The sequence below is a fragment of the Aythya marila genome, assembly GCF_965140915.1.
Source record: "Aythya marila genome assembly, chromosome: 1".
Lineage (NCBI taxonomy): Eukaryota > Metazoa > Chordata > Aves > Anseriformes > Anatidae > Aythya > Aythya marila.
This window is the reverse complement of record NC_139042.1, coordinates 205,780,924-205,793,239: the sequence shown is the minus strand read 5'-3', so window position 1 is coordinate 205,793,239 and position 12,316 is coordinate 205,780,924. Positions and strand designations below refer to the sequence as shown.

General features: G+C 47.0%; 1 protein-coding gene across 1 annotated transcript in view; it reads right to left on the bottom strand.

The window, feature by feature from the left end:
- The window catches only part of LOC309874233 (uncharacterized protein), a gene marked incomplete at both ends in the record, with an annotated part of 100,699 nt that overhangs the window by 12,506 nt on the left and 75,877 nt on the right, over nucleotides 1–12,316 (bottom strand). Inside the window, 10 exons of the mRNA XM_082752246.1 lie at nucleotides 155–226; nucleotides 2,175–2,339; nucleotides 4,283–4,321; nucleotides 5,187–5,235; nucleotides 6,124–6,177; nucleotides 7,302–7,379; nucleotides 9,765–9,881; nucleotides 10,925–10,987; nucleotides 11,430–11,492; nucleotides 12,262–12,315. Coding sequence (XP_082608372.1) covers nucleotides 155–226; nucleotides 2,175–2,339; nucleotides 4,283–4,321; nucleotides 5,187–5,235; nucleotides 6,124–6,177; nucleotides 7,302–7,379; nucleotides 9,765–9,881; nucleotides 10,925–10,987; nucleotides 11,430–11,492; nucleotides 12,262–12,315 — 754 coding nt within the window. The remainder of the gene's footprint in view (nucleotides 1–154; nucleotides 227–2,174; nucleotides 2,340–4,282; nucleotides 4,322–5,186; nucleotides 5,236–6,123; nucleotides 6,178–7,301; nucleotides 7,380–9,764; nucleotides 9,882–10,924; nucleotides 10,988–11,429; nucleotides 11,493–12,261; nucleotide 12,316) is intronic.

Here is a 12,316-nt window from a genome sequence, read left to right as displayed (position 1 = left end):
ATGCAGCTGCCTTAAGGCGAGCTCAAATCTGAGATTGGAGCCGCTGTGTGCTGGAACGTGTAACACTTTCAGCCCCACATCCCCTTGATCTCAAGGCCAGAAAGCATTTAGGGAGCTGACTTCCCTAAATGTCACTTAATTCAGCGTATTTCACCTGGTAATTGACTGTGGGCTTCTCGGCGCTTGTGCAGAGAGGGCCCCGTTATCTGCCGCACGCTGGAAGCTGCTGGGGAAGCAAATGGAAATTACATGTAATGAGGGCACGCAAACAAATTAGCCATCATTTAAATATTGATCATCGGAGCCTTGCATGGCTTTCCAACACTTAACAAGTTCTCTTAATAAATGTCACGGAGCGATTGGCGAGGTGGGGGGGAGGAACCGGCGGCAATAAAATTCTTAATGGTGTTAAACAACTCAGTCAAAAAGGTTGGGTGTTAGTCAGAGAAAATGGAAGTATTTGAGGTTGTTTGCGGGAGATAAATGTCAGGCCGGAGTTTTGTAAATCTGGGAGCTTTGAAAAGCCAGGAGCGATTGTAATCTGGCGGTAATAACCCTCCGACTGCAGAATCCTGTTAACATTTCGAGCGCCTATCCGCACTCATCACTTAGTCGAGCGATTTATGAGCCCTCCTGCCTCAGACCCGGGCTTTAATGGGATTGTCGGCTGGCGACGGCGGCAGCTGTGATTCGATAACGCGTGGTACGCTCCATCGATCTGAAACCGCCCAGATCCCGAATGCTGCCTTGGTATAAAGTGAGTTTAAACCCAGATGGATGACGTCTTCGCAGTGCCATGCAGAGGCTAGGTGAGAGTTTGAGGGATGGGCAGGAGGAAGGCGGCGATGGTTGGAGGCTGGCTTCAGTCTTAGCTGGATTCAGGAGGGATTGTTTGGTCCTGAGCAGATTATATGGGCGAAAAGTTGGGGTCATCGTCAATGGGTTTGACTTAAAACGCGTCCCAAAGCTCAAGGAAAGTGCCATAGTGTAATAGAGGTGAACATATCTACACTGCAGTCACTGGCCTCTACAGGCTACCACTTGTTTTGAGGTTTGAAATTATATAACATCAGGGGTTTTGCATGTTAAAAAAATGCAATGTGATTTTTATTTTATTTATTTTTTAACATTTTCCAAAGTAGCAGAGCTGATTGGCCCACTGATGTGTTGGCTGGCCAGCTGGTGAGCTGGCTGGACCAAGAAGTCCCCCAGGGACTCACTCCATGGTTCACGGTCAGAAGAAAGGTTGGATGATCGGAAAATGCAGCTAAAACTGCCCCGTGCTATCCTCTTCCTGGAGAGCTGGCCATTCTCAGCCAAGCACTAATGGATTTCCCCATGTCCATCAGACTCATCTCCTGAGCTTCTCTACCAGGACACCATCCCAGTGAATCCCAGTGTGGTCCTGGAGCCTCCTGGGGAACAACCCCATTGGCTTGTTCATCCTCCCCAAATAGTAGCTGCATCTCAGCTGCCCAGCACTGCTTCAGATCCTATTGGGGAGACTGATAATTCCTAAAAATGTGGCCAATCCCACTAGGCTGGTGCACAGGTAGATGAGGAGATGTCATAGACCTACTGGTGTTCATGTATGGGCAGGTCATGTATGTGCATCTGCAAAGCAGGACCTTGGCTGTTCTGTCTCCCCCTCTCTCTTGGGCAACACAAAGAGAGACAAATCGAGCTGGTTGTTTTCCCATTAGCTGTAATCAGAAGTTTTACCCATTAAATGGTTCACGAGGCCCTGGGCAGAAATAGTCCATAATAGCTGAAGCATTTGGTCTCAGAGATGTAATTTCTGGCTGGTAGGAAGCTTTATTAGAAGTTGCAAGGACGTGAGTGGGACAAAATCAGCCCGAAAACCTTGGCTGCCTCCTTCCAGAATTTAGGAATGTCCTTTCAAAAGTGGCAATCATCACTGGGCCCCTTTTTCCTCATCTGCTGCCCTTTGTAGGAGCATTGGATCATCTTGGCTTTGAACCACAGATCAGCCCTGTCCAGCACGTGGGATTTTGTGTAGGAGTCCTTGCTGGAAATCCCTTTCCTGCCTCCTTTCTGCCCACTGTCCATGATAGACATTTAGCAGAGGGTTCATGGTGTGCTCTAAGAGAGGTGAAAGCATTATTTCTGTGGTAGAAAAGACCGACAGCGTGCATCCAGGCAGCCGCACTTACCTGCAATAAGTGAAGGGTCCATGAAGGGCTCTGACAGTGTTGCCAACGTGGTCATGCTCTGGGTTTTGTTGAGCATTTCTTCCTGGTTTTCACCATCCCTTCCGGGGTGTTCCTGTCCCTCAGAATACCCTGGGAGCCGCCTGCTGATTTCAGCTGCCTCCAGGCCTGTGGATTTAATTGCTGGGTCAGTGAGGATGAAATCTGGCATGATGGTTTTTACAGCTAAGCCCCCCGTGCTTGGAAAAATAGTTGTAGTTCAACACAATGCCATGTTTTGTTGGCCATAACCTCCAGACCATGGGCATGTGGCCAAGGTAGGAAACCATTCCCAAATCACACATACTCTTCAGAAAGTCAAGTACTTAGGGGCAGATCATGGTGTCTACTGTATTCCCAATGAAGGCAGGGGGATACACTAAATTTATCCAGACTAAAAGCTGGTTTTAAAGGAAGCAGCTCCCAGCCAGTGTGGTGGGACTCCTTGGGATCACCACGGGCACTGCATGGACATGTTTTCAGTGATGCTTGGGATGTGATCAAAGCCCCCTGTATAATTAAATTCTGTGAGACCTGTAGCATCTCTATGAGGTGGATCCACTAAAATGTTGGGCATTGCAGTCTTCTCAGATAAGACCAGCTAAGGAAAAAAAAAAGGATAAATGTGGGACAGGTGGGATTTTGACCAGGACTGGGCTGGCAGGCACATTAGTGAGGCAGATATTTTATGAGTTTGGGCTTTATGTATGATAATTTAGGAGTTTTGGCTGTATGTGTGTACAGTGTTTGAGGTTACAGGATGGCAGATCTGGTTGAACCTGGCTGTGCAAACCCAGAAACACGTTTTGAAGAGATTTGGACCAGCAGATCAAATCCATCCCAGGTTAATATTCAGTGGCATGTCCACTGTGGTTTTGATGCAGCTTTGCTTTCCTTTGTGAATGTAGAGCTACGTCTAAATGACGCTCTGAACAGGAGTGATGGAGAGAGGACCCAGTGCTCCTGGCTGAAGGACTGACCAGCTGGATAACAGGCAAATCCCTTGGGTAGAACCTGAGTCATGAATGCAAAACACGTCAGCAAGGGCTGTCTTTTATAGGAGCAGAAATTCTTCTGTATCCAAGAACATTCACTGTGCAGGATTCATTTGTTGTGATTTATGAGCATTGCAGGAGCAAGTGGAGGCCAGTGCAAGAGCAGGATCCCAGGTACGGGGCCATGGAGAGACACCAGGGAGAGATGCTCTCTACGCTGACACATTTGTTTTCTAAATACAGAGCAGGAGGGGAAACAGAGCCCAGAAAAAGCTATATTGTGTCTGGTGTAATTAGGAATGTCCCATGCCAAGGGAGTTCCCAGCTACACTGTGTGTCTGTGATTGTACTGGCTCCTCATGTCCAGAGCAAGGATGCTGCCAAGTATCCCAGCTATTTGCTTCTTGACCTATTTCTCTCTTTAGAAAGTCTCAGCTTTGTGAAATGCTCTGCTTTTATATACTATAAAACAATGTGCTACAAAGGTTAAAAAAAAGAGAGGTTGAATCCTTGACCAAATGGGTCTACCTCAGTACCAGCAGATTTGCCCTCCATATTCCATGGACCTTAACCATTAGGTCCCTAAAGGGGGAGCTTAAATGGCACATAGACACCCACAATGCAGGCACCAAAGCTTATTGTGTTAAGGGTTTGGGATGGTGGAATAACAGGATCTGTTTCATGGGTATGGAAAGGAGTTCCTATTGCTACAGCTTTTACATCTGGGTGTTGGGAATATTTGCCAAGAATAGCTTTGATTCTGTCTTGCTGTACAGAGTGGAAACAGGAGACTTCTTGGTGTCCCTTTTAACCTTGTTTTTTCATCTTTCCCTCAAAAAAAGTCCCCCTAGGAGCCAGGGTCTAAAAGCATTCAGTGATCCAGGGTCATTTTCCATGCTGAATCTCAGAAAAAAACACTCTTTCTTAACAACATCTTTTCACTCATAGTTTCAGACTGTTTGAGGTAGGGAGAACACCCTTTACTCCAGTGCACATTCACATGCATTTCTATGTTAGAAATACATATATTATTTATATATTATATATTCACATACATTTCTGTATTAGTAGCCTTACCCCTTTCCACAAGCGTCCTTCCTAGCTCACCTCCACAATCTGTAAACACAAGACAGGGCAAAGTTTATTCTCTATTTATTCCTTCCCTATGGAAATGCAGTTTTTTCTTCCAATAAAATAATTATTTTTACAGGTAGCACATGCTTTCATGGATTATTTTCCATTTTTTTTTACCCCTGAAAAGCGTTCAAATACCTCTTAACATCTCTAGACAGAAACAAGCACTAGTCTGGCTTAATCATCTTGGCAAGTGCAAGGAGGCAAACTCAAACCTTCTTTGGCCACAAGAAGGCTCCAGGGAGAGGGACATGAGTGGTGCTCAGGAAGCTGAGCAAGGAAAGCAAGACCACAAAACCCTAAAACCCTTTTGATGTGGGGATTACAGGGTAAAACCAACTCCAAATGTGTTTTTTTTTTCCACTTTTTTTTTTTTTTGTTATTGCCATAGCCCTGCTTGGCAGCTATTCACTGCTGCAGAAGAGAGGTCTGTGTGTCAAGAAGCACCACGAAGTAGACGGGAATTAAAAGGTTGTTATTTGGCAAAACGCAGCTCCAAACTTCCCCTGGTGACCTAGTGTCTTTCACCGATCAGCAGGGAAATGGAGGTGACCGGTGAGGAAACCTTTATTGATAAAACCACCGGGGAAAAAAATGGGAAGACAGAGGGTTCGAAGGAAAAAAATATTAAGAGTTTGAGCAGGAGGTCAGGGCCACGACAGAGACCCCAGGGCCCAGAAACCCGAGCTCGTCTCCGAGCTTGGCGAGGTGACACGTCTCCACTGGCTGCTAATGGCGTGATATTTGCTCTGCCGGGCGAGCATGTGCTGGTGCTCAAATTGCTCCAATTTAGCCGCCGGCAGATGTCAGAGCCGTGGCCCCGAGCACGGCTCGCCAGCCGACTTACCGCATCTGCCTCTCATCTCGCTCCTGACCACCTCCTTCACCTCTTCCTCCTGTGCCCCAGGGGGAAAAGCAGAGGTTAGAGGAGATTTTCTACCCAAGCTCCATCTCCCTCTGCTTTATGTCCCAGCCAGACTCCCCTTGCCCCACCAGATGTGGTCTCTGGCCACCTCCACTTCGGTTTGGCCAAGATGTTGGTGTCGTAGGGACCTTGGTTCACATTTTGTGGCTTATCAGGAAAATGATTCCCCTACTGATAGTTTCTTTCTTGCCCAGAGGAACAGACATCTCCAGCCATGAGGATCGTGGGACACCTCAAGCCCAGGCTGGCTTTCCAGTGAGTACCAGCACCTTTTTGGCACTGTCCCTGGAGTCAAGGTCCCTCAGATGTCCTTTGAGAAGCTTCGTCAGCCCATCTGCATCCATAAGGGGCTGCTGAAATCACACTGCAGGCTTGACCGACAGAGATGGGCTGTAGCACGAGGTTTAGCTGAGATGTAACTGCACCTCATTTTGTTCTTTTCTGTCTCTTTTCTAGCTAACAGTAATCCCCACAGAGTGAGACATCTGGTCCCATGGGTTTTGAGTCTATCCCTTGTCCTTGGGCTAACCAACTACCACTGTCTCAGCTGAGCATCTTTAATGTTGCACCCTACTGCAACTTCACGTGCTCTCCACCTTGTAGGGGTGCCAAATTTTGTGCCCCAAACTCCGGGTCATTGCTTGGACTTGGCATTGGACTGCCCAGCATTGCTTTTGCCCCAGCTCGTGCCTATCTGATGTCTCTGGGTAATGGCCAACACTCTCATTTCCTGGATATTCTCTGCATGAATTTGTTTCTCACCATTTCCCTCCTTCTCTACACCTCTTAGGGGCAGTTTGTCCTATTTTCTCTATTCAGGCTTGTGTAATAGGATGTCATCTTGGACTAAAGTACTCACAGAAAGACCAGGATCTCCCTTTTCTCCCTTCTGGCCAGCCGGCCCATTTTCACCCTGTTAAAAACACTTAAGTCATTACAAAAGCTCAGTAGATTGACCATTAAATGCTCCAAGAATAAGTGCACCTTAGAGAGGAGAGGATGCTCTAGAAATGGAGATGGAGAAAAATGCTCACATGTTTTCCCATAAATTTAAGGGATATCAGTGGGTAGCTGGCTAAGCTGGAAGGAACGGTCTCATCCGTGTGCGGGGAAACAAGAACAAAAGTGTGTCTCAGAGGGCTGGGTGCAGGCTCCCATTTTTTGGGGGGCTGTTTTTTTGCTTTTCCACTGAGTTTGAAGAGCTGTGTGACTGCTCTAACTTATATATGTGCAAGGCAGCAGGGCTCTAAGGATGTTACCAGGTTTAAGGCAGGTTTCTTTGGAATATGTAAGGGACCACAAAGGCTGAGGTGGAGGCGTGGAGAGGGTCTGGCCTCCAGGGAACCTCTGGGAACCCCGACCAGACCACGCAGAAGATGGAAGCCAGGTTTGCAATCCCAGCACTGGGGAGATGCTGGGTTTTGCCAACAGGGCTTTCTGAAAAGAAATTTTTTCTGCTCATAGCTGGTGAGAACTGGATTTGTTGATTACATATACTTAAAAATATCAAAGGAAAAGGAACATGGGGAAAGTGACCTAAATTAAAACATTGATGGTCATTTTTTTTCATTTCCTACTTGCTTATAGGTGCTGGAGTTTGGGGAGAAATCACATTACCCTCCACTGACACATGGAGGAAAAGCAGTGCCACCTCCTGATGCAAAAATCTTGTGAGTCGGTGGTGGTAGGGCCCGAAGCATGTAGGGGCTGATCTGGGACATGGGTTGCAGGTCAGTATCATGAAATTAAGCTCTTGATTATATTCTCTGATGAGCAATGAAAGGCTGAGCATTACCCCTCTGTACTGAAGTACTGCACTGAGTGTTGGTCTACCAATTGGTCTCCTGGTCTACCAAGCACAGCTGAGGATGTTTGATGTTTTCCCAAAGAAGCTTTTTGTGCTCTTGCTGTTGCAAAATTTGGAGGGCCAAGAAACCCCACCTAGGGCAGCCAGGGTTCACCCAGCCCTAATGCACAGCCCTGCTGCAGGGTGGTGGTGGGGTCTCAGCAGGACAGCAGGATCACCCCCATACTGACCGCTTCTCCTTTTTGCCCGTCCATGCCTGGGGGCCCTCTGAGGCAGAGTGGAGGTCTTCCTCTTCTTCCTCGTGGGCCCTGGAGAGCATGAGGAGAGCTCAGTTAGTGATGCCTGAGCAACCTCTGGAGATTCCATGCTCCACAGCTTGGGGTTTTCCTGTTTTTTTTCTGTGGGGCAGAAGGCAGTTTTCTCTCTCCAGCTCTCTGTCTCAGCACTAATTTAAGAAAGGGAGCCTCAGCGGGAGGAGAAGGGCTTGCAGTCTGCGATAACGCCCTCCCACATCAGAAACAGGGGTGGCCTCGCTGCGGTTCAAACCCAGGGACTTTCTCTTTTAATTTAGGGAAAAGACAAGTAGCAGTGTGGGTGTAGAAAGAGGCATCTCACAGTCCCTCTTTAATCAGTGTCCAGACAAAAGCCATTTATTATCTCTCACATGGCTCTCTGAGCATTCACCACTTGTAAGTGCTAACATAAAAACTTCCTGCCTTTTAAACATACATGAGGGGAGCTTGTACTTTTGGCTACTTCCTCCCTTGTACGATTCTTTTGATGAATTTTTCATTGCCAGATAGAGCCTGGGGAGCAAGGAAAAGAAGAAGAATGCTGCTGCTGTGACCTGAGGCTGTTTTAGTCCCTGTTTTAGTGTTTCAGAGAGGGGGTCCTACACCTTGCCCACCCTGTGGGTACAGACTTTCCCCAAATGCGTTGCTCTTTCTCTGTGTAGGGTGAAAATTAGGTTCATAATCAACAAAACCTATATAGATGCCTTTACACCACCTGACTCTGAAGCCCTGCAAGGCTTTCTAGGGAAGGGAGACCTTTGGTCAGGCCCAGGAGACCTGATCTAATGAGGTCCAGATTCATTTGAAAATTCACACCGAACTGGGTCTGACCTGTCCCAAATTCCATCCTTGACAGCAAGAGCAATTCCCACTGCTGTATCTTTACCAGCACAGACCTGTAAAGTCAGATGCAGCTACACAGCAGCTACGTTCTCCTTCCTTTTACATGTACTCTTAACTTGGCAAAGGTCACTCACTGACCATCAGAGATGCATTATTTGGCTGAAAAAATTCATCAGGGCATAACAGAGAAAAACCCTGCCAGGGTGTCTCCCTCCTTTCCTCATTTCCAAACAGCAGCACGATCTAGTTCCCATCTGGCAGCAAACTCAAGTGTTTCAGACAACACATGGATGTGCATACACATGATACCTATGTATAAATACACACACACATGTGCATTAAGTCCTTAAGCTTATTTTTATAAGGATACATCAATCAATTAATGTCTGCCAAATATCTGCCAGCCTTGCAGGAGTTAAAACAGGGCTGTCCCTGAGATGTCTGGTGGGATGCAGTTGGTCTTTCAGGTAGTTGCCCAACTTCAGCTTTTCTTTTGTTCTCAGCTCTTTCATGTTCATTTATGTATTCTCCTGTGCAAGCCTGAAACTCAGCCAGTCCCACCAGCACAACTGAGAAGAGTATTTTCATTTCCAGTATTCTTTCAGTCGAAAAGTTCTTCGTTACTTAATGGATGCTGTCTAAGGGTGGGTGATTAACATTAATCTCTAGTGTCGTCCCTCTGCATTGTGTTGGCAGCAGCAAGACACTCTTCATTACCATAGAATCTGGGGGCAGCATGTTCCTGCTTATAAACAGTATTAGTATGTCTCATTTCCAAGTCTTTTTGTTACATTTCAAAAGGTGCCCAGCATGTCTTGCATGCAAAGACACCTATTAAGCGTAGGCCACAAATGGGGTTTGAAAGCCACCAGCTCCTTCCGAAACTTTGGCATCCTGCTCCCTAGATAATTAGCAACAGGAGGGGTGCACTCGATGCCCTGCTAACATGAAATTATCAGCCTTCCTTTCCTCATTCAGAGGTCACCACTTATGCTGCAGATAGGAAAAGAAGAGAGGAAAGGAAAGAAAATATCTCTGGTGATAAATGCATCGCAAGATGAATTAAGTTGACCAAGACCCCTCCAAAATCTGGGTGAGAGGGGGGCATGTATGTACACATGGTGGCATGTGGGGGACACTTCTGGGGTGCTATCTCATATGAGGATGTGAGGTGCAATGATCTGAAGGGCAGCTGGAGATGGGACTTCTACCACAGCTCCCCACAGAAGGTAAATCCATGAGGTCCAGAGCATCCTGCTCTTGGAGGAGGGTGTCTGGGGGTGAATCCTTGCTGGAGCAGCCCCACCAGCTCTGGTATAAGGTTTTATAGAGAGCAGAGGGACCATGGTTGTGTTTGTCCACGTGGGAGATCCAGACCTGGCTGAACAGGAGCAGGAGGAGAGGATTTTTCTTTATCAATAGATGTATGATATAGCTACAATGGTAAGGAGAAAACTAGATCTCCTAGAAGCCAGCTTATTAGAGTTTATCATTCAAACCATCCTCACACCAGATCTCATTAGGGTTCACAGCATGATAATGACGCTTATTGCTCACCTGTGGCCCTGGTTTGCCTTGGGGCCCTTGAGGTCCATCTGGTCCTGCAGCTCCAGTCTTTCCAGGCCACCCCATTTGTCCTTTGAAGCCTCCCAAGCCAGGAACTCCCTTGGCCCCCTGAGAATCAGCAAGAGAGAGGGGTTCAGAGCTTTTATCAAGCACAGGTGATTTTAGAGATGGGCCAATCAGGTATTTCCCAGATACTCCCATGGACATTGGCAATAAAGGGAGACCCTAGACACTCTCTTTTGTAGGTATTTCCCAGATACTCCCATGGACATTGGCAATAAAGGGAGACCCTAGACACTCTCTTTTGTCTGTTCACATGGGAAGAGCATCAGTAGGATGGTTGAGATTAATTTTGTTTTGCTCCCTACCATTTCTCTTCCAGAGGAACCTCCCTGCTTGGTGACATGGACATCTCCAGGATGATACCCCAAAACTTCTAAAGCCTGACATATAAGCTGAGTCCTTTAGTCTGTAGCCCCAGAAAGTCCAATGACTGCTGAGGAGGAAAAAGGGAGTCACCAAGAGGTGGCCTGTAAGTTTCCTACTTATCTGCACCATTGGGCTTTCTCCTGGAGCTGTGGTGAACAGAAAAGTCTCCTGTTAAAACACAACAGGAGGAGATGCCTGCAAGATGCTTGCAAGACCCAGCTAAAGGTGGATTTCTGATGTAGGCAAAAATAAGAGCCTGTCCAGCTCCTCTGGACACAAAATTTTCTCTCTCATTTCCTTCTGCTTCTCATCCATATCTTGATCTCCCAGCCTCCAACCATTTGCAGCTCAGAAACTCACTGAGCCAGGGGTGTTGCTTGGCAAGAGAAGGACTCAAAGTATTTGACACAGATGACTGTCAGGAGTGGGGACCAAAAGCAAAAACCTTTGGGACCAAATGGTGGAGCTGAATGCAAGAAGGGGCTGGAAAGTGCAATAAGCCTTGATGTTTCATGCATTAGCAGAGGGTGAATTTAAGGAGACCTCCTTCTCCTGCCCTTTCCACCTGCAGTCCCAGCCTCAATGCTCCAGACAGTTGACATTTGCCCTCTGGAAAGGGTACCTATGATGCATAAAGTGTATAATTTTGTTAACTCGACCTGATGGATGTGGGATTTATTCTTTAAAAAATGGCAGCTCGATGCAGTGTGGCAAGCACTAACCTTTTCTCCTTTCTCCCCAGGAATCCCCATGGCACCGTCGTCACCTGATGCTCCCTGTTCGCCCTGTTGGGAGCCAAGATAAAAATTATGGCCAATGCAGATTTAGCATGGTTGCATTTGTTGAACAAACCTGTTTTTCTTCAGATTACAATGTTATTTACTGAGTGCAACCCATCAGGGTCTCTCAGGCTGTGTTGTACTCAAGGTGACTGATAGAAATCTCATTAAAAAGCCCCAGTGCTTGGCATGTGCAATATTGCTTGAGGAGCTTCAGGGCTGGGTGGATGAATTTGGCTGAGACTTGCCGAGGCAAGAGAAGAGGTCCCCATCTCTGAGATGTCCAAGCATCTCCACTCAGATAGATGCTGGCTTGTAGGAACAGATTAGGAATAGTCCTGTTTGTTTCCCACGGAAATAAGCACATTGCCGAGGTGAAATTCCCATAATCTGCAAAGCTTTTAGGAAACTTCCTTTTGGAAGGAAGATGTGCAATTTAAATATTCACCTTTGGTCCAGATGGCCCATCTGATCCTGGGATTCCTGGTTTTCCAGGACTGCCAATTTCCCCCTGTGGATGCAAAAGCAGTGAATGGGCTGTAAGTACATACAGTGTCTAAAATATGTGGAAAACTAGCTTCAAAATGCAAGGTGGGTAAGTGGTGCTGTGGAGGGCATGGACGTGATGACATTCCTGGTAACAGAAAGCCTAAATACGGGTAGATTCCTACTTCAGACTAATGTAAATTCCTACATCAGACCAATATAGACTTTAGGCTGCCCTGACTTTAAGCCCACCCACATAAAAGTAGGTGGGCAATTCACTGAGTAGGACTTAATTTACCCAACAGGCCAAGGCAGACGAAGGACAACAATAACAACAATAACAACAATAATAACAACATAGCCCATTGGCTCAGATATCAAGCGCTCCCTTGCTTCTTATCAAGCTTTTCAAAACCCTTCATAAAAAGACCATTAAGGGCCATTATCCCTGTTTATAGAGGAAGGACCAGCAGTGCTGACAATCAGAGCGATGTGCCTGGCAGTAATTGTGAATCGAGCCCAGGCAGTTGCTAAGCCACAGACCAGGAGAGGATTTGGGCAGGGGTTCATGAGGGGCTGTTTTCTTTTTTTTTTAACCACAGATTGTCCAAAATTGGGGATCAGTTCTGACAATCCCGATTGTGCCCACATCTCTCTGTGCTGCAGCCTGCAGAGAGGGTCTTCTGCCTGAGTTAGGGTGGCTTCTTCAAGCATGATGTTACCCTGGGGATGAGTGGGAAACACTCCTGGAAATGGGGCATCCAGAGCAGGAGGGAAAGCTGGGCTGAGCTCACCTTGGTGCCCTTGGCTCCTGGCGTGCCAGTGCGTCCTGGGAGCCCATGTAAGCCC